At 39.8% G+C, this 22,692-nt stretch overlaps 1 protein-coding gene across 2 annotated transcripts in view; it reads left to right on the forward strand.

Annotated features, from left to right (window-relative positions):
- The window catches only part of PTPDC1 (protein tyrosine phosphatase domain containing 1), a 42,457-nt gene extending 22,653 nt beyond the window's left edge, over positions 1–19,804 (forward strand). Inside the window, exons 3-11 of one of the 2 annotated variants that reach the window (XM_042454458.1) lie at positions 969–1,062; positions 6,932–7,103; positions 8,193–8,273; positions 8,466–8,584; positions 9,377–9,514; positions 10,772–11,925; positions 15,667–15,852; positions 17,428–17,538; positions 19,285–19,804. In XM_042454458.1, the coding sequence (XP_042310392.1) occupies positions 978–1,062; positions 6,932–7,103; positions 8,193–8,273; positions 8,466–8,584; positions 9,377–9,514; positions 10,772–11,925; positions 15,667–15,852; positions 17,428–17,538; positions 19,285–19,401 (2,163 nt within the window). In that variant the 5' untranslated portion in view covers positions 969–977 and the 3' untranslated portion in view covers positions 19,402–19,804. Of the gene's footprint in view, positions 1–968; positions 1,063–6,078; positions 6,580–6,931; positions 7,104–8,192; positions 8,274–8,465; positions 8,585–9,376; positions 9,515–10,771; positions 11,926–15,666; positions 15,853–17,427; positions 17,539–19,284 lie in introns of those variants that run through there. The other variant, XM_042454457.1, reaches the window with a different exon arrangement.
- Positions 19,805–22,692: the final 2,888 nt, after the last annotated feature.

The following is a 22,692-nucleotide window of genomic DNA, read 5'->3' on the forward strand; positions in this document are numbered from 1 at the left end:
GATTTCGACTGTCTGGATTAGCAGTTTTGAAAACTCTGTTATGTGAGTGAGGATGAAAGACCTTTGCATAGAAATGATAAAAGGTATTTAAGGCTACATGGAGTGGGGGAATTGTGTTTTCTGTCACTTTGTGATGTGGATGTGGAAGTGAGTTTTTTAAGAGCTCTTGATTTCCACAGAAGTTAGTCATCCCAAAGACAAATGTAGAGGCTGAGTATGCAGAGGCTGAATATTACTCATAGTACAGAATTTTGAATAGGTGACTGATAATCATCTGTAGCATTTTTTTAAACAAAACCTAAAACTTTGTAGATCTCCAGAAGAAAGTAAATAACATTGCCTAAGTAAAATAAAATACATAGCATTTCTGAGTATATATGAAGCAAAATAATAGCTAAATGTTCCCCTCACAAGGTCTGTGTACATTTCAGAATTTGTCAAATTTTCCACAAGACCTGAAATCAGAAATTACACAACTTTAAAAAAGACAAAAGCACATAGAACATTCTGGAGTACAAAACTAAACCAGCAGGATTCTTTTCTCTCATTAAGTCATGCAACTAGTGCTTTAAATCACAATCAATGAACGGAGCCACATGAGCACAGGTGGTGGTTCACAGCATTAACACCCAGCAGACGCTGGCCTAAATCCAATGCAGAGTGAGGCATGCTTAAAGTCACTGAAATAAATGGCCTTAAGTATTCTTCACTGTACAGTGTATTTAGGCCATAGCTGCCTTAAAAGATTTCTAAGGAAACCATCAGTGTTCCAGGATTCTTGCAGAGGATGGGTTTTCTCTTTTCTCTTAAATTTATGCAAACATACTGCCAGAAAAAGTGAATCTTTTGGTTTAACATTTGGATGTAGGTCATTATGTTCTATTCTTCCTCTGGTTATTTTGCAGCAGACGTGCAATGGATATACAAAACAAAACCAGGATCATAATTTTGAATGTTCTGTTTCAACAGGTACTGCAATGGCTGCAGGAGTCCTACTGCAAAATGAATTACCTTATCGTTCTCTGGTAACGAGCAGTGCATATCTTTCAGCCATGAGTTCAGGTAATTGCTTTTAAATACTATATCTGTTAAATGAAAATTTGAAATAGTGCTAGTGCTTGAAATAGTGCTACAGAATTTTTTTTAAAGAAACCTAAGGTCTTACTATATTTTGAGGATTTGAAGATGCTACACATTTTTCAAGGCAACAGTAACCACTTTAAAAAAGTACAGAAATGTGAATTGCTTTTCTTTTATTCTAGTTATTGCAGTGATCTTAAATAAACTATTACTCCAATTTTATAAATGAGAAATGAAGAAGTTAAAGGTGGCTTGCAAGTTGAAGTGTGATTTTGGGTCTCCCTTATCTATGGCTTGAAACAGACAGGCCAGGAGCATTGAATTGAGATGACGCATGCCCCCGGATCGGGCTGAAGTCATGTTGTGGCCGGCTAAAGCAACCCAAACCTGGTTGCAAAAAGGAGTGTAAAAAGCCGCTCCTTGCCAGTGGTATGTTGTGGACTGGCAGCGGGCGGCTTTAGTGGGCCTGATCGCCATGGTCCTGAATGGAGAGTGATTGGGGCAGGAGCGACCTCTCCCACTCCTTTTGCCCCGTCTGCTCATGGCCTAAATTCATCTTTCTACTACCTTGTAGTATCTTAGAAAATGCAGTCTTCTTTTGATATGAATGAAAGTATGCTCCTGGAAGAGTATCTTATGCTTTACTTGTGCTGAAATTTGAGTGTTCTAGGCTCCAGTCCATTACAACTGAGCCTGGGAGAAAGTTCTGTTGAACTTAATACATATTAATCCTGAATAGACATCATATGATTATACCTTGAACTTGTCTACTTTAGTCATGAAAAATCAGTGTACAAAAGGAAATAACATTGTTCAAATTAAAACAGTTTTCTTTAAGCAAATTCAATATTTAACTTAACGGATGTGTGAATTTTACACATAAAAAGGTTTAGGAGGAGTAGGAGGGATCAGAGCCTCCAAGTCTCCCCCCCCCACCTCGAGCAACTCTCAGACCCCAGTCCCATCCCATTAGAGAACCACTGATCTAGAGGACTGGTGATAATACTAGCCTATCTCACTTGCTTAAAGAAATAATCTAGAGGACTGGAGATAATACTATCCTATCTCACTTGCTTAAAGAAATAATCCTGATTTGAAAGGTATCTCAAACAATAAATTAATGGTTTGCAGGCTGGGTGTCATTGCAGGCTGTGGCTTGATCAAACAGGTGTGTCCTATTAGGCACAGAGAGAAAGGGGGCCCACCACAATATGACATTTATAGCCCCAGGTCTGGGGTCTTCACATGTCCCTTGCCAACTTGGGAGGATTGCAGTTCTGTGCCATGCCCCTCATACTTTTTTGCGATGTAAAAAAAATGTTTTTCGCTGACCCTCACCCCACCCCACCCCCACAAACACAGGAGAAATGTCACTATGTTTTCGGGCATCTGGCCTGTTTTTACCTGTTTTCACAGTTCAAGGCAAGGATTTTTTTCAGCCAGGCAGTGATCAAAAATATCTTCCTTGGTCAAAAGATATGGTGAAATTGACCCCTGGTATGTCCTTGAGTGTAAATGAGTTTTTGAATCACAAATTAAACAACTACCAAAAAAATAAATAAATAAGGAGGCTGTAAGATTTGAAGGTCTGCAGTGGTGTATGTGGAAGTTGCCATGCTTTACTTACCCTTGATTTAGAGCAGGGGTAGGCAACCTTTTTGAGCTGGGGACCAGGTTGCTGTCCCTTAGACAACTCGGGGGGGGGGGCGAAGCCGGGGGCGGAGCTTCCACCCTCTGGGGCGGAGCCCCATGGCAGGGGCGGAGCTTCCTCCAAAGCCCCGCGGGGAGGAGGAGGCATGTGCCCGCCCTCTCCTCCTTGGTCCCTTTCTGGCCAAACACCCCCAACCTGCATTCCAAAACACACACAACAGCACATTTGTGCATTTCACATGGCATTACTTAACGTGGCCTCTTGCATATTTCAGAGGCTTATTCCATAACCAAACCCCTTGGGTTTAACACTTAGCATGGTTTAACATGGCTATACATATTGAACATGTCAAGGTGGTTTCACAGTTCTTGCACCAAGTGTACTTCTCAGAAGTGTGTACTTGGTCAAGGGACTTTGGTTTTTCTTCACTGTGCATGAGTTTGTAAAAATCACAGCAATTTACATTGGCCTTGCCTCATAGGCTTGATATCAATATCACCATTAAGAACCAAAACACACAGAAAAGAAAAGGCACTTTGGAAAGTCGCACCTCTTGGCTTCTGAAACAGTGCGTCCATGCCTCTCAAGCTGACTCATATCATCATCACAATCAATCAATCATCATCACCATCACACTACACTGTCAAAACAAGGAGACTTGTTAGCATTAAAAGCACCCAAAACACATTTGGAAGGTGACACACGCTTCGGCTTAAGAAACAGTGCCTGCATGCCTCTCTAGCTGACTCATATCATCATCACATCATTATCATCACCACACTATCACTGTCAAAGCAAAGGAGACTTGTTAGCATTAAAAGCACCCAAAACACACTTTGGAAGGTGACACACTCTCGGCTTAAGAAACAGTGCCTGCATGCCTCTCTAGCTGACTCATATCATCATCATCATTATCATCACCACACTATCACTGTCAAAGCAAAGGAGACTTGTTAGCATTAAAAGCACCCAAAACACACTTTGGAAGGTGACACTCTCTCGGCTTAAGAAACAGTTCCTGCATGCCTCTCAAGCTGACTCTCATCATCATCATCATCATCACTATCATTGTCAAAACAAGGGAGACTTGTTAGCATTAAAAGCACCCAAAACACACTTTGGAAGGTGACACTCGCTCGGCTTAAGAAACAGTGCCTGCATGCCTCTCAAGCTGAGTCATATCATCATCATCATCATCATCATCATCACCACCACCACACTATCACTGTCAAAGCAAGGGAAACTTGTTAGCATTAAAAGCACCCAAAATAAAAATTTAATAATAATAATTAATAATTTGTTTTATTTATATACCGCTATTCCAGAGATCATAGTGGTGAACAGCAAGTAAGCTAATTAGCAAGTAAGCTAATTTGCCCCCAACAGTCTGGGTACTCATTTTAGCGACCTCGGAAGGATGCAAGCCTGAGTCGAGCTTGGGCCCTTTTGCTGGTCTTGAACTCGCAACCTTGTGGTTTCGAGTGAATGGCTGCAGTACAGGCATTTACCCACTGGCCACTCACCACCTCTTCCTTCCTCCTCTTCCTTCTTCTCTTCCCCCCTCCTCCTCTTCCTCCACCACCTCCTCCTCCTGCTCCCCTGTCCTCCTCTTCCTCCTCCTCCTCTTTTTCTCCTCCCTCCTCCCCTTCCTCCTTCTCTTCCCTACTCCTCCTCTTCTTCCTCCTCCTCTCCCTTCCTCCATGCGTCACACGGCCTGGGGGCGGGGCGGAGGAGGCAGAGGAGAAGGAGGTGGGCGGCGCAGGCCTGCGCAGGGAGGTGGGGAGGGCGGCGCGAGCCCGCGCAGGGAGGCGGGGAGGGCGGCATGGGCCCATGCGGGGAGGCAGGGAGGGCGGCGCGGGCCTGCACAGGGAGGGCGGCGCGGGGCTTCCCCCTTTGCCTCCTCTTCCCCAGGCCGCGCGGCTCTCCTCTTCCTCCTCCACGCGGTGGAGGAGGAGGAGGGCCGTGCGGCCTGGGGCAGAGGAGGAGGAGGAGGAGGCGGTGGCAGCAGGACCGGACTGGGGATGGTCCTGCCGCCTCTGTGGGCCGCATCCGGCCCGCGGGCCGTGGGTTGCCGACCCCTGGGCTAAGATCTCAGTTATTGATACCCTAGCCCTCTTCCTGCTCCCAGTTGAGCTAAAGTAATTTCCCCATTGAATATAATAAGTGGGCCCCTTGTTTGGACCCCTTGCAGCTTAGGCAACAACTGAATGACTGTAGATACAGATACTGTACTGCACTCTTAATGGTTGCAAGCTATACAGTTATGGTATGCTTTAAGATGGATGTGGTAATCTTCCTGTTGAATTTGTAATGTAGTGGAATAAAATAAACATTGTTTGACTATCAGTAAAACTACAACTTACCTTGTTCTAAGCCTTCTTGAACCTTGTGTGTACACATGAACAAAAACGTTTTGGTGCTTGTTACACAAAATCCAAAAGGTAATCAAACTGTAAACAATAAGCTTGACCATATCCTCTTCTTTATTAGTACTGTACTCTATATTGAAATGTAACAGAACAATTTTGCTTCACCCTGTCTAATACCTGCACCAAGCTTTCCTGAATTGCAACCATTCCAGAGTGGGGTTGAAAGTAATTATGCCTGCCCTGAAAGTTAAAGGAAGAAGCTGTTTCAAATTTTGTTACAAATATATCTACTTTGACAGTAGACATATCAATGATTTTGTTTGGTAGCTCTGTTCTAACAGCAGCGTTTTTTCATGTGTTTTTGTTTGCTTGCTGGGACTACAGAATGTAGAAGTCACTGTGTAGATGAAGTAATCAGATATGTAAATCCCTGTTTGGATTACTGAATTATTCTTATGGTAATAAGAGCTCCCTTTGTTTTTCTGTTCAAATGAGGACTAATTTCCACACCACTGCATCTTTCTGTTTTACTTTTGAAGTCATAGCTATACATTTTCTTAATAGCTTTCATCAAGGCATAGGATAAGATTTTTACAGAAGAATTGTGCCATTTGTTGCTGCTGATATAATGGAAGTGAATGACTGACTGAAAACTTTTCTACTTTAAAAAGCCTTTTTATGCTAGTATGAAACACAAACTGCATGATAGCTTACCCTGCTTAGAAAATGAGCCTGTGACATCATTTTCCATAGAAAAAGTTATTTTCCCTTTTTACCATTTTAAAACTTCTGTATATTTCTGATTTTCTTCTTTACAGTCCTGCAGTAGATTTTATTGTCCCTCTTGACACCTTGGTTGAGAGGTTTTTTTATGGTATTAGTTTCAGAGTGTGCTTTAAAGGAACTGCCTCTGGTTCAAGATGTTAAAGTCATTGCTTTGGATTCCATAAAACCTGTTTTTTCATATGAAATTATATTGAAACTATTTGGGAATTCCTGATTCATTTGGGAATTATCTGCTTCAAGTGATTCTAATCCTGTGTGGAACAGTTTGTCCCACACAGAATCAATGTATATAGAATTTCGCTGCCACCAGTGAGTTCATTGTTGGTTTCCATAGAGATAGGGCAGCCTATCGTGAACAGCCATTAGATCATACAGAAGGATGCATGTCTCTTTTGTAAGTTCAGTACTGAGCAAGTCAGATGCCTCATTCAGTTTGACATCCCACCGCATATCTAAGCTGCTGCAAGTAGTGGGTGATCATGCAAGGTTCACCCAGGAAGCGCTTGGCAGTAAATATTTTCAGCAACTTTTTTCAGGGCCGGAGACATTCTTCCTCTGATCCTCTTCTCCGCATACTTCAGAGGCGACGAAGCTCAGTTGTAGAGGTCCTCTCAACTTCTACCCACAGAGTTATGGTGGCTGTTTCCTCTGTAAACCCAGAGGAGTTAAATGCTGCTTTCCATGACAGAAAAAGTAAAGTATTGGCAATTTCCTTTATATGACTCATATTTGGACTTTTGTTGTTCTGTGTGAATGTATCTATTGTCTTTTTGTTATAACTAAGCAAAGGTGAATGTTTGAGTTTTAGTGTTTCACTTTATGTCATAATAAAAGTTCAATGTAATATTTTTCAAGCATTCCTGTTGGGTACCTTTGTGACTGTCACTATGTGAAGAAAAAGGATCCAGTATTTGACTATGACATTTATTTTATTAGAGAGATGCTACAGAAAACAATTTTTGTTCTGATGATCTTGGTGATTTTTTAAAAAGATTGCCAATAATTGTTTTGCAGATATCGTTTTCTTTTGAATTATGTGTTGCAGGAAGGTCTAGGCGTCCTACGGCAAAATACACAAAAGTTGGAGAGCGTCTTCGCCATGTCATTCCTGGTCCTATGCAGTGTTCCATGGCATGCGGTGGACGGGCTTGCAAATATGAAAACCCAGCTCGGTGGAGTGACCAGGAACAGGCTATTAAAGGGCTTTATTCTTCCTGGTATTAACTTCTTCTAGACTTCTTTTTAAAAATGCATTTAGATATCTAAAGCTGTACTGTTTTGCACCTGGGATTAATTCTCTGGATAGATAGGAGGAGTAGCCCACACGAAACACTGGGTCTTCCCACTCTCCTTGATACAGCTGCCCAGGCAGAAATCCAAACTACTACTCAGTAAATAAGATTTAGGTCAGATTGTATGTGTGTATGTGCCTTCAAGTTGCCTGTTGACATATGGTGAGCCCATGAATATTGTAAGGTATTTTTAAGCAAGGACTACTCAGAGGTGGTTTTGCTTGTTCCTTCCTCTGAAATATAGCCTTACAGCATCTGGTATTTCCTGGTGGTCTCCCACCCAAGTACTAACTGGAGGCTGACCTTGCTTAGCTTCCAAGATCAGATAGGATCTTGTGCCTTTAGGTATTTAGGCCTTACTTTCAGGGGGGAATAACCAATTTCATACAGGTTTAGGTTCAGTATTTTTCATACATGCAGAACAGCTAAATGTAGTGTGAATAACAAGTAGCAGTATCCATGAACTATATAAATGTAATGTGGAAGGTTCTAGGTCATGGGTTCATACTTAAAATGCAAAAAATTGTTTGTTGGATCTAGACTGAGTCCCACATATTTCAATAGGATTTCAGTCTCAATTAACTTGTCTCATTGATTTCAGAGGAACTTACTTTCAGAAAACTGAGGCTGGATCCATCCTACTGGCTACAGTTCAGTAGTACATGGCTATACTTATAGAAACATCCAACCAAAAGCTTAAATGGTATAAGCCATTTTATAAAGCTGTTAAAAGAACACTTTAATGGAATGTATATTTATTTTGTATGATAGATATAGAAGTGTATGCATATCCTGTGTTACGCACATTCTAAATATCACAAGCTCTTGGCACCCTAATGGCATTTTGTTATGTAAAGTGTTCCAGTTGCATAGGAATAAAAGGAATTTAATGATTTTGAAAGCACATAGTTATTTAAATTGTCGTGGTTCATTAACTAGAAAATTATTTATGAAAACCAACTATAAAATATTTTAACCCCTAAATTTTCACTTCTTCTTACCCCAACCTCTCAGGATTACAGATAACATATTAGCCATGTCTCGACCCTCAACAGAACTTATTGAAAAGTATAATATTATTGAGCAGTTCCAAAGGTAAAATGACTATATTGTTAATAAATTACTATAGTTTTTTAATGGCTGCAAAGCTAGTATTTTGTTCCTTTCCTGCTTTTGTCTGGATTGTTTGTATCATTTTATTTGGAGTTAAGAGGGAACAGTGAGGTGGAGGGTGACTATGAATGCATGCATAGTTCAGTAAAGCCTCTTTTTTCCCCTTTGCCTAAGATGTGGCATAAAAACGGTAATTAACCTCCAGCGTCCTGGGGAACATGCTAGCTGTGGGAATCCACTAGAACAAGAAAGCGGTTTCACCTACCTTCCTGAGGCTTTCATGGAGGCGGGAAGTAAGTTTGTTCCTGCTGTTGTTGCTTGTAATTATAAAGCATGGTGCTGCAGGCTGTTTCTGCCACCTACATCCTAGGTTAAAAGCAGCTAGTTCAGCAATGTTTGCTAAAGGAAACAACTTGTAGCTAATGAGAATTAAAGCTTGTACAGGTTTTGTGTGGAAACGTGGTAGTAAATGTTATAAACTTCAGTGAAACTGATTGCTGTAAATGAGTAGCAATATTTGATAGTAACTCTGGAACTGTCGTAGCAATATTCATGTAAAATGTTGACATGCTGATAAGATAGTACAAATAAATGTATGTAGATTTCATTGCCTTTTGCTTCCTCCCAAGCCCCACAAACAAATATCCACTTTTATTTATTATTTTATTTTGATGAGACTATCTATTGTTTGAGAAAGATGCCATTGAATTAGAGATGTTATTTCTTAGACAGAAGGTTACATTGTTCCTAAGTGTTTTGTATGTGTGTGTTGGGGGGTGCACACACGTGTGTCCATGTGTGCACAAATACATGCACACACAGAAAAACTCACTTTGTTTTGTCATAGGTCTTGTATATCAGGATTTATGGGAAATAGCTTGTCTAATTTACATGTGGCATTTTAGAGTTCACACAAAGAAATTCTGAAACACGGGAAACAAAACTCTTGTTCTTAAATCTGAACAGATTTCTTTTTATTACAAATCTTATTTTTGTAATATAACAAAATATTTTTGTTATATGAATACATGACATTATCTAGGATCTTCCAATAATGATAATGCTATTGTTCTTTTTTTTTTTAGTTTACTTTTATAACTTTGGATGGAAGGACTATGGAGTGGCTTCTCTCACTACTATCCTTGATATGGTAAAAGTGATGACTTTTGCCTTACAGGAAGGGAGAGTAGCTATTCATTGTCATGCAGGACTAGGCAGAACAGGTAAAAATACTCAGTTTCAAGATCAATGAAAATCTTTTTCTCTGCAATGCAAAATTGTCCACACAGCCTATGAATTGTATTAGATTGTTTGATTCATATGTATGATGCATATGTGTAATGTGTATTCTGATACAAAGCAAGCACAAAACACTCATTGTTAACTGCTGCATGCATGTTTTTGCGGTGTGCTTCCAAGTCATTTTTGACTTATGGTGACACTAACACAAACATATCAAAGGATTTTCTTGGCATGTTTATTCAGAGGGGGTTTGCCATTGCCATTCTTTGAAGCTGAGAGAGTTGACTTACCCAAGGACACCCAGTGAATTTTTATGCTTGAGAAGGGAATTGAACCCTTATCTCTAGTCATAGTCCAACGCTCAAACTACTGCACCATACTGGCTCTCTGCATGCCTACATTTATTTTCCAATGTTCTTTTCATGTGCCACACAACTCCCAAAATGTTCTTTGAGTTTAGTTAGCAGGTTGAGGACTTGGTATGAGAGCTTTTGTAAAGTGAAAAATGTCTTGGGGGGGGGGGGGAACAGAAAATATAGCTAGAGATACTTGTCGAATTACCAAATCTTGTATTCCTTTTCAATTCTGCTCTGCTTCCCATGCTCATATTTAAATAAACAACAAAAAAACCCAGAACACCTGTAGAGGTGCAGTTGTTTCTTAAGGCATGGGAGCATTCATCTAACTTTTTTAAAAAAATGATAAACATAAGTGTGACTCTCCCCACCTCTCTGTTGATATCACTGTTACCATTTTTATATCTTTTGGTTCATTACTATTGTTTGGCACTATGAGAAAAGATCACCATGTTTCTACAGTGATGTCATTTCCTGAGCAAGTAATAATCTAATTGCTTCAAAATATTTTCTCGTTTTATTTTTTCTTTAAAAAAAACCCTTTTGCTGTTGTTGCCTCCTTTAAAACAACTTTGTTCTGGCTTTTGAATACTGTTATTTTAAAATTAAAATTATTTTGCTCTTAAAGTTATTGTGCCCATGTTTTTATGGAAAATAAATTAATTAATCTTTGTATAAATAAATATTTGTATTAAAATATGATTACATACGGTAATCTTATACAGTTTACATAATTACATAATGATTACACAATCTTATACAGATTTCCTCAGTTTATGATTTTGGCTGTGATTAGAAATAAAGAGAGAGAGAAGATTTACCATTGTTTTCATTTTGTTTTCTCTTAACGAGTTCATCCATTTTTTTTCTTTTACTTTTCAGGAGTTTTAATAGCTTGTTACTTAGTTTTTGCAACGAGAATGACTGCAGACCAAGCAATTCTTTTTGTCAGGGCAAAAAGGCCTAATTCTATTCAAACTAGGGGGCAGTTGCTATGTGTAAGAGAGTTTTCACAGTTTTTAATTCCACTAAGAAATGTGTTTGCATCCTGTGAACCCAAAGTACATGCAGTGACTCTTTCCCAGTACCTGATCCGGCAGCGGCATTTACTCCATGGTTATGAAAGCAGAAATCTCAAACATGTGCCAAAGCTTATTCATCTGGTTTGCAAACTCCTCTTGGATTTGGCTGAAAACCGGCAGATGATAGAACAGGAACTAGTAGATCTACCAGATCTCTCAGCTGAAATTGAGGAGACTGTTTCACAATTATCTTCTGCACAGCTTGAAAAAGAGTTAATTAGGCAAGACAGTGGTGCTTCAGAGCCATTCTCCCTCTCAGGATCAAATCCTCTCAATACCAATGACCATGAATGTGATTCTCTTTGGAGGAGGAGGAACGTTGATTATCTTCAGCCTCTTAGACATTCACAAAGGCGCATGAGCTACAGTGACTCAGATTTAAGAAGAGCTGTGTTTGTCTCTGAGCAAGGAGAGACCCCCTGGTCAGTGCCTGTACAAGTGCCACACCGCAACAAGGAAAACCTGCAGAACAGTGATGACAACAATCAGGCTAATGCAGTTGAGTTAAACCAAGAACTCTTAATTCGTAGCACCTTTACTTTCTCAAGTCAGGGTAAATTTAATCTAGATAGAAAACGTAATTCTTCAGCTTGCCATAAAGTCAGATTTCCCAAAGAAGTTCAGCGTAGTAAAACCTATTCTTCAGGCCTTGCATGTCTTCAGAATGAAGAAGAGGAGGAAGAAGAGGATGAGGATGAACTAAAAGCATTAAACTATAATTGTTCAAGAACAACTGATTTTTATAGTAAAAGAACGTGGTCCTCTGAGGACTCTGATTCCTCTAAAGCAGAGCATGACATCCATGATAATAGAGAGCCCTCTGAAATCCCCCATATTATTGTACAGTCAGAACTAACTCCGGATGGACGACGGGCTTTGGCAGCCAAAGCCCTTGCAGATATAAATGAATTTATGGAAGCCGAAATAGTGAAGCAAAAAGTGGAAATATGGCAGGTATTTTCATTAACTTCATGTACTTAAAGTAAAAACTTCTGGGAAATTAAAATGCCTATACCAACTTTACTTTCAGGGTGTGTCAGGTATTCTTTTGGATACTGAGGTAAAAAGAGGCATTTCTCCCATAGTATTCCATGTCTGTTGATTCTACTGACTCTACAAGTGTGCTATAAATTAGAAAAATAGATAGGGAGAAGACTGGACACAGGAGTGATTACTGTGCCATGTTCAAAGACTTCAGTAACAAGAAGCTAAGTCCATTATCCATGTTGTATGTTTTCCATATGGTTATGACATGCAAGAGTATTGGCTGTGCAAATAAGTTCTAATCTTGGACCTATAAAATATGAGTATACACTATTATGTCACTTTTAGTAGCAGCAGTGAATATTTCATTAACCTGCTATAGCTTCCCCTTTGATGGTTCTTCCAATCTTAGAAAAGATAATATGGGCCCAGTACAGACCACCCCAAGAGGGTGGTCTGCCGGTGCCTAGTTTTCTGACGGTGGAAAATGCAGCGGACAAACCGCGTGGTTTCCCACCAGCGGAAAAAGAACCCGCAAAAAGCAGGGTTTTTTCTGCTGCAGTAATAATAATAATAATAATAATAATAATAATAATAATAATAATAATAATAATAATAATAATAATATTTGTTTTATTTATATACCACTATTCCAAAGATCATAGCGGTGAACAGCAAGTAAGCTAATTAGTAAGTAAGTAAGCTAAGTAGCGCCGTAACAAGTGAGCCACTGGCGCACTCATTACGTAAGTGCCATCTGGACGCCGCACGGCACTTATGTAATGATGGCGTCACCCATCTCTACAGGGCGCCGCCATTTTGATGCCCTCGTCACGTGCTAGGGTTGAGGCATGTGTGGTCGGAGCACCCTTGGCCAACCCCTAGCACGTGATGAGGGCGCTCCATAGGCCCATCTGTACTGGGCCTTGGACAACATTGGCTTATTTCAACCCATGGTCTAGAAGCTTCCTTCTGTTTATCAATAAGCACATAGGCCTGATACAAGCAATTATAATCTTTTTTTTTTTACTATTCTTTATGGATATAAACTATGCATCCATGAGGTTCATGAAAAGGTTCATGAAAAGTGTTTCAGGCCCTCCTGTAGCCTAACACTAAAATTGGCATAACATTCTCAACAGGAACATTGAAAAAATTAATACAGCTCAATCCAAGAGCAGAATTACACATGGCAAGATCCCTAATTTTACATTTGCCTGAAATATTAAAGTGAGAGTGGAGCATGTATAAGGGAGCATTAATTTGGAAAGGGTGGGAATTAACTGTTTTGTACTTGCCAGTTCTCTCATGCAAAAATCCAAGGCATACTCTGGATGGCAGAGTGCCATTGGCTGACTGCCCAGATAGCCCTCCCACTTTGCATGAAGCACCTTATGCAGCCAGAGGCTGTGTGGTTGAATTCTTGCCCAAGTGCCTTACCCTTCAGGTTAATAGGGTCTCCTAAGAATTCATTGGCTGATGGGCTCTCAAATCTTAGAACTGTCCTGAACACAGACATGTTTAATTTCTTTGCTGCCCATCAGGGCCCATAAATTAGAAAATCTCCCTTGTTGAAGGAGTATTTTCTGAGTGGAATCTGTTGATAAGGATTAAGAATTCCATGTCTATTGATTCTCTCAACATATGGTTTCTGTTCCTTTATCCCCTTTCTCTTGGTAGCCACCAATTTGGGAAGAGTCCCTCTTCCAAGCATTATCCTCCTTGTGATCATAATAATGTGGCTAAAAATGATGGAGACCCCTCTCTCACATTCCCAGTGTGTTTCCACTTTCCCCATTGTGTGTGTGTGTAATATCTGGAAATGGGAGAACCTGTTTTACACACATTTTTTGTTTGCTGCCCTCAAGTTAACCTTGACTCATGGCGATCCTGTGGATGAGACATCTCCAAGAGTCCCTGTCCTCCAATTCCTTGCCAAAATCCTGCAAGCCTTGCCTATAACCCCCCGATCAAGTCTATCTATCTGGTCTGTCATCTTCTGCTCTTCTACCCTCTACCTTTCCTAGCCTTATTGTTTTTTCTAGTGATCTGTACCTTCTCATTATGGAGCCAAAATATGGTAGTCTCAACATGATCATCTTAGCTTCCAAACTGTTCAGGAGCCCATTTGTTTGTTTTCTTGGCTATCCATGGTATCCTAAGTGCTCTTCTGCATCACCACATTTCAAAGGAGCTGATTTTCTTTCTGTCTGCTTCCTACCCTGTCCAGCTCTTGCATCCATACATGGTAACTGGGAATTCAATGGCCTGAACGATTCTGGCTTTACTGCTAAGTTGTATGTCTTTGTTTTTCAGTATCTTTTCCAGTTCTTTCATAGCTGCCCTTTCTATTCCTTTTCTTCTTATTTCTTGACTACATTCTCCATTCTGGTCAGTATTTGATCCTAGATATGGGAATTATTTAACTATTTCAATTTCCTAGTTGTCTCAATTGAATGTGTGTATTCCTTCTGTGGTCGTTATTTTTGTTTTCTTTGTGTTCAACATCAGAGATGCCTTCACACTTTCATCTTTGAACTTCCTTACTAACTGTTCCAGTTCCTTTATGTCTTCTGCTAATAGTAGTGTGTCATCTGCATATCTTAGGTTGTTAATGTTGCTTCCTCCTAACTCCTCCTTTTTCTGATTCAAATTCATCTTATGATGTTTCCAGCATATAAATTAAACAAATAGGGTAATAGGATGCAGCTTTGCCTGACCCCTTTAGCTATTGGGAACCACTCTGTTTCTCCAAATTCTGTTCTGACAGTGGCCTGCTGTCCTGTGGGCGCTCCTGTAATTTATAATTCTGATTGCATAAGCCTCTAAATTACCAAGGACTTCACAATTTCCCCCTCCCATGTATAGATGACAGGAGGTAGGGGCATGGAGAGTACAGGACAAGAGGTATGTCTCTGCTCTCTTCTTCTGTTTGGGATTCCCCAGGGACAAGGGAATAATTGCCTAGAGCACAGCCCTGCAGGAAGACAGAGCAAGGGTTCACTGTTATCCTGCAGCAGATAATCATAGCATAAACTTAGATTGCTTTAATGCTTTGGAGATTCCAGATACCACAGAGCGTTTACTTAGGTCTGTTTCATCATTTTGCCAACATCTTTACTGGAAGAAAGATACTTAAAAATCGCTTATGTATAGCATAACTGTCCTTGCCAATCAGGCATTGTTGAAATAGTTCACCATGTTCTGGTATACTGTTTGTATTATAAAGATGTCAATTTTATGTTTATAGATCCAGTTTTGAAAACATTTCCAGGCAAACCTTTCATATTCCTCTAAAGAATCTGTTCTTAAGGTTGCACAATTCTGTATGTCAGCATTGTCCATCAGGAGCAAGCTGGTCGAACTCCATCATGGTTCATCCTAATTCTAGTGAATACTGTGTGGTATTGATTTAGAAGACTTTAGCCATTAAACTGACATGTGTGTGTGTGCGTACACACACACACACACATATATATAGGATTTTCTTTTTACTTCTGAGATAGCTTTTATTGCTACATTTTGGTTGTGTTATGATAGATCTGTGCTCTTAATAAAGTTCACTGTCTTTTTCAGTGTGATTATGATCTCATGAAAGATAAAACTAAAAGGGGCCTCTTTTTTTGCCAAAGTAATATAGTGTTCTGTCTTAACATTACTAAGCCAAAGACAATTTATAGAGAATTGACTTAGGTTTCTTTCTTCTGTCAGAAAGAACTAAATTCTCAGAATGGAGCCTGGGATAAAATATGTACTGAGAGAGATCCTTTCATCCTCAGTGGTTTGATGTGGTCATGGATTGAGCAACTTAAAGAACCTCTCCTAAACAAGCACGATGTTGATGTATTAGCAAAAAATAATGTAGACTCACAAGAAGCACTTAAATTGCTAGAAAAGGTAAGTCTTGCACAGTTTTTGTCCCTGGCATTTTATTCTATTTGCTATTTTATCCTTCTTGCATGTATGAAGATATGTGTGTTTTGTTCTTGCATTTGTGCATCCATGTATATTGTTATAGTAGAGGAGCAACATTTTGTTGTACAAATGCAACACATACAACTTGAAGAATGAATTGGGCGAACAGGCATACTTTTAATTTCCTGGCACATTTGACTTTTAAAGACTGAAGTAGAGCAGAACTTGTCTGTCTTTATGATCAGTGCATGGACAGTAGGAAGCACAAGCAGCTAGCTTAATGTGTTACCTCCTTTTTTTTTCATTTAACCTATATATGAAGAGCCCTTCCATTTCATATTTTGTGTTTCAGTTACCACATATTCTTGTTCATGTTTCATTTATTTACATTAGCCTTCTGTCTTTCATAAACTAATTGGCTTTTTCTTTATATGTGAAATATTTCTCTCCATTTTGTTTGAGAGATGTGTTGCCTCCTTTGCTGTTTCTTTCTCTTAATCTAAACCCTGTTTATTCTCTCCCTTTGCTAATACATTTTCTTTGTCTTTTCCCCGATATCATATAATAGATATGAGAGCACTGTGGTACATGCTACATTTCATGACATTGTCTTTATAGTGTTAACGAATTTTCAGTTACATATCTAGGAGCCATTAAAACAAGGGAGTAGCTCTTGCCCTGTATGTTAAGTGACAACTACAATGGGACAGCATTAAAAATGATTTTTCCTCCCACTTATGTGGGAGGAATCATAGAATCATAGAGTTGGAAGAGACGACAAGGGCCATCCAATCCAACCTCCTGCCATGCAGGAACTCTCAGTCAGAGCACCCCAGATGGCCAGCCTCTGTTTAAAAACCTCCAAAGGAGACTCCAGCACTCTCTGAGGGATTATGTTCCACTGTCAAACAGCTCTTCCTAATGTTTAAGTGGAATCTCTTTTCCAGGAGTTGCTCCTGTCCTGTTCTCTGGAGCAGCAGAAGACAAGCTTGCTCCCTCCTCAATATGACATCCCTTCAAATATTTAAACAGGGCTATCATATCGCCTCTTAACCTTCTCTTCTCCAGGCTAAACATACCCAACTCCTTAAGTTATATAAACTCATTTGAAGTTTTAAAATGGGAAAGTTAGGCAGGTAGCAGTATATAGTTCCTGTATATATACTGAGGATTGTGCATTCTTATAAATAGGTTAAAGCCACAGTCCAGCACCAGGTGTAGTTAAATATGTTGAGTTGTGTCCATAGTTACCCTTCCATAGGTGAAAGAGCTCCAGTAGAGGGAAATGGGATCCCAGGGAAGATTCCTGTTGAAAATTGGCAGATTGGCAATTTTTTCTGATGCCCCAGCTCTATTTCCAATACTAATCAGAAGGTTCATGGGATTCTTTAAGACACCTCTTCTTCCAGCTTGATTGGAACTCCACTGAATTCAAGTATGGATCTAACCCACTGACTTAAAATGACTTGGTATTGGACTGTGGCCTTCATGCCTTTGATATACATAAATCCCTTAAAACATTTCCTAATTTAAAAAATCTGCTTTGTGATTCACCAGGGAAAATATCATACTATACTATGTATCTTAAACTGTGTGGTGGGTTTGCAGACCATACCAATGGATGTGGAGGAGCTTCTCCTCGATCGAGCAGTTAAAGCATTCACAAAGGCAAGTAGCATATGATATTGCAATCTTTTTATTATGTGAATCAGCTGCTGAAGGTTAGACTAACTATTTTAAACTGACATTTCTCTCAGAGAAAGAGAAGTGATCATGTGCTCGGGATTGATAACATGGGGGTATCCATTTGTGAAAAGGTATCTTGACCTCGGTGAATCCCTGTGATTTATGTAACATTTTGCAAACTAGAATTTGGCAAAGCTAGATAGATCTAGATATAGAGAAGGTTTACTATGGAAGTGAACAAAGATAATATGGCCAGCCACATCTCCTATACTGGAGCTGAAGATGTTCAGAATTTCTTAAATCAGAGTTTAGATAATGGGAGCATACTGCCACAATGCACATCACCTTCGTGGAATAATTTTCTCCCCTATTAATTATAAGTAAAGGATATGTAAGTGTCTGGTAGCCAACATGGTGGTTTGAGTAGTGGACCAAGACTCTGGGAGAACAGAATTTGAATTCCCACTCAGAAAAACTCACTGGGTGACTTGGAGCAAGTCATCATTCCTCAGCCTAAGAAGAAAGCAATGACAAAATCCTCTGAAGAAATCTTGATGTGAAAACCCTATGTAAGGGTTCCCTTAAATTGAAATTGACTGGAAGGCACATACAACAAAGTTTCTTATGTAATCAGGCTTCTTTGCCAGTAAATGTTGCTTGTTATGAATCCCCTTTTAAGCACTGAATCTGGCTAGCCCTATTCCACAAATAAGAGCTTCAGATATGTAAAGGTCCGTGTTAATTTGATTGCATGTTTTCAGTGACTACCTCCAGTCTTAGCCATAAGAAGATAGGCGAGTTTTATGTTGAGCATATGCTGGTTTAGACAATGATGCTTCTGGCAGAACTCACAAACAGCTTATATTCACAGCATGAATATAAGGGTTTGTTCTCTTAGATCACTTGAGGTACGGAAAAATTTGCCTGTTGCTGCATCTGCGCTGCAGAAATGATCCAGGCAAACAACACTTTAACTGCTGTGGCTCAATTCTGGGATTTATAGTGTTGTGAGATATTTAGTCTTCTTTGTCAGAGAGCTCTGGTGCCACAACAAACTACAAATCCCAGGATTTCATAGCATTAAGCCACGGCAGGTAAAGTGGCATCAAACTGGATTATTTCTACAGTGTAGAAACAGCTCATCATGTGTATCATCTTGCAAAGGGTTACTTAAACATTGCCATGAAAGAATGTGATTCCTTTATGCACTGTGCTGATCAGTTTATCCAAGGTATTACAAAATAGCATTTAATCCCCCCCTCTATTTTTCACATTCAGTAATATTCAGTGTATTTTTGCCCATGTAGATTAGCTGCTCCATTCTTGAAATCCCACTGTGCTTTTATTTAGCTGTCAGAAAAAAATAATATGTATTCCTGTTAGCATGAAGTGTGGAAAAGGTGAAGAAATTGGAAGAGAGGGAAATGTGAGTCATGCCTCACAATTGCTTTAACAGCTTAATCAGAAGCAATGTTATACATCTAGTTCCTGCTGCTCTATTTAATTCATCTAATAGCCATTGTAAATCAAACTGTAGAGAGAAAGATTATAGAAATTATTCAAATAATAGGAAAATTATACTCCCTCATTATTTTGCAATAGCAGATACATGTGTTTGCCCTAAGTAATCTTATATTTTATATCTGGCCACACTGTATTTGTAGCAAGCTTAAAGTTTAGGTGTCACATTTTTAATAAGGTAATTAAGTTTGGTTTCAACTTTAACAGATGAGCTGTGATGCTGAAGGTGGAAAATATGTTTACAACATTCTGAAGAATGTTTTCAAGCAAATCCTGGAACACCAAAGAAAATACTCCAAAGAAGGATCAGAAAAGCTGTTATGATGCTTACATTGCTAAGCTATAGACTTCCAGACTCCCTCCCCAAGCTACCTTTCGTTTACTATCTTATTTTGTATCTCTAGATTTGTGTTATTGTATCTACATATGTATATACATTGATATTTAATAAGTTGCCATTTTGTGTTTGTACTGTGGCATTTGGTATTTGACTTGTGTTGTAAAATATTTTTGTTTATTTTGAAAGTTTCTCATTAATAAGCTCTAAATTGCATCTAGCCTAAGCTTCCCATGGGCAGAAGGGCTCATTTTGCCTGCAGGATGCTCCTGACTGAGTGGCTGCAGGCATGGGTAGATTAATTCCTTTCTGCTTTTCTGCACTCTCTCTTTGTTCTGCAGAGTTGCAGGGATGCTCCAGAACAGTGGAGTAGGTGGCAACAGTAAAGGGGGTGGGGTGGGTGGTTTCAATAAAGATCCCCTCTTCTGCTTGTGGGTGTATTCTGAGTGGAATGCCATTCAAGGGCTGCCCCTGCTCGCAGAATAAGAGCTGGAATCAGCACACTGTTTTCTACATTTTACTGCCATACATTCAGTGCCATGTTATGCAATGTTTTATTCAGTTAAGTATATGTATTAACACTTTTAAGTATACATTTGATGTCTACATCAATGGTATTGCATTTTACTTTGATGAATAAACATTAACTGATATTTGTCTATTCCTTAGCAGTAATAAAGACTGGTTGCAAAGTCAAACAAACATGTATGCAAATATTTAAATACAGTGGTGCCTCGGGTTACGAAATTAATTCGTTCCGCCGCGGCGTTCGTAACCCGATTTTTTTCGTAACCCGAAAAAGCCATAGGCGCTAGCGCTGGAAAGCCGCGTTTCATGCGAAAAAGCGCCGAAAAGCACCAATTTTTTTTTTCGTAAGCCGAAAAAAAAAAACCGTAACCCGGAACAGTTTTTTCTGATGGGATTTTTTCGTATCCCGGAAATTTCGTAAGGCGGTGCTTTCGTATCCCGGGGTACCACTGTACCATTCGTAATGTAGAAGTGGGCAATCCAAAGCCCAGGATCCTTCCCAAAAAATTGAGAATTTTGACTTTTTAAGAAAATGCTACAAGGTTAAAAAATAAAACCACTTGCTAGAAAAACAGAAGTGTGAAAGCTGTATTGAAATGTCTCAGAGACCAGAAGAGTAAAAAGAAACATGTAATGCTTTAAAATCTCACCTCCTACTCAGATTACTGGCCAGGAAGGAAGATGAGTGTAGTTAGTGATTCATACTTTCTTAGAGCATTAGGGCAAGAGTACTTGAAAATATAATATAATTAACGTTTTTCCTGCTCTAACCATCATAATGGCCACAGATTGCTGCTTATCTCCATGTTGCACTCATGCAACCTAATTTGATCTTAATGTGAGATAAAATGGGATCTGAAAAGATCATTTTGTTGTTGTACCAGAATGTATATAAAAAAGATGACAGGAGCAGTGAAGAATAGAACAGTACTTTATCATATGTTTTACTTATCTCTAGTAGTCTTTTCAGAGGCAAGACTGATACTAGTTTGGGAATCTCACTGTGCAGCCATGAGACAGAAAAAGTTTTGACTCCTTTCCTTAGCAGTAACATCTCTTACTATTGTAGGACTTTATGAGCATTAAGTCGATTCTTCCAATTTTTAGCATTTTAGGGAATTGCAGTGTCCAGCACATCTCACTGGTCTTACTGGGGCAAATCCCCTTTTCCAGCATAACGTATGTCATAGGATTGTTGTGAGTGTAAAATCAGGAGGGATGCAGGCGCAGTCTAAATATACTGGGATAGTTATTAAGGTTCATGTTGCCTGCAAGGTCTAATGTCTTGCCTGATTGTAGCGGTGTACAGGCCGCCCCTTTGGGGCAGCCTGCACCCGCCCCTATCCATGGCGGATCGGGGCCTCAGTTGCCACAGTGGCAGCCCTGAGACCCCGATCCGCCGCTTTTCCAGGCTGCGGGGAAGCAGCAAAAGGCCGCTTCCCTGCGGCCTGGAAAGGGGTGACTTTCGGGCTTCAGTGGCGGGGAAAGGCAGAAAGGGGCCACTCGACCCTTTTCTCCTTTGTGTCGCTGGCGCAGCTGTGTAAAGGCTGAGCCAGTGACACAAACAAGCTCCATTTTGGAGCTCCTTCCAGCACCACTGAAAGAGTGCCACAGACGCCCTTCCGCGGTGCCAAGACCTCACATCCGTGCCGCCCCATTTGGAGGCGGTGCGGCTGTGATGTCGTAATGGCGGCACCCATGTAGAATGGGCACCACCATTATAACGTACTAGAGTTGCGGGGCGTCTGGAAAGGACTCCCCAAGGCAACCCTAGTACGTGTGCAGGCCGGCGCAAAGCGCCTGTCTGTACAGCACCTGTATTAACTTATGATGCTTATTCTGTAAGTGTTCTATAATAAGTTAGAAATTAAGCAATTGTAAACACAAATGGAGAAAGATGTTACAGGGAACTCCTTGGATCTCCAACTCACCATGAAGGCTATCACCAGTATCCCAAATTTGTTGCTATCATTAGTTGATCAAATTCTGGTAAATATTAGAAAGAGCTTGTCCAAGGCTACCTAAACCTTAAAGCCAAACTTAGATGAAAGAGGGATATAAATGAACTACTTGAAGTAGTCTTTTAAAATCAAACTGTCTCCAGCCCTATGCCACCTCCAAGAAGCTGAAAGCTAAGTAGCCTGGGAATATACTCTGATCTTGAAGTATCAATGATATTTACATAAACATATTTGTTTTTATTTACTGAAGTATTTCTATCTTGCCCTATATCATGGCATTTCAGGACAACAACAAAAAACAGTGACTAATTTAAAACAATTTATGACAAAATAATTTACATGGATTAAACGTATATCAAAACATATGATGGCGAAGGCTTTTATGGCCAGCATCCATAGGTTTTTGTGGGTTTTTCAGGCTGTCAGGCTGTGTTTTGGAAGAGTGTATTCCTGATGTTTTTATCATACATCAAAGGAGTCACAGACAGAATAGGGAAACTGGTGAGAAAACACAAGCTCCAAATGCTCTACAAACCAACCAAGAAAGTCCAGGAAATGCTCTCAACAAAGGCCAGGAGAGACCTTCTCACAGCCGCAGGAGTCTACCGCATACCATGCAGCTATGACTACCAAACGCAGTGTTGAAATACAAATCAAAGAACACTAGAGACACTGCAGACTGGGTCAGCCAGAAAAATTAGCAGTAACAGAACTCTAATTCATAATAGTAGTTATAAACCACCCTGGGCATAAAATGCTATTTGAAAAAAATGAAATTCTGGACCATGC

Source organism: Sceloporus undulatus, chromosome 2 (genome assembly GCF_019175285.1).
Source record: "Sceloporus undulatus isolate JIND9_A2432 ecotype Alabama chromosome 2, SceUnd_v1.1, whole genome shotgun sequence".
NCBI lineage: Eukaryota > Metazoa > Chordata > Lepidosauria > Squamata > Phrynosomatidae > Sceloporus > Sceloporus undulatus.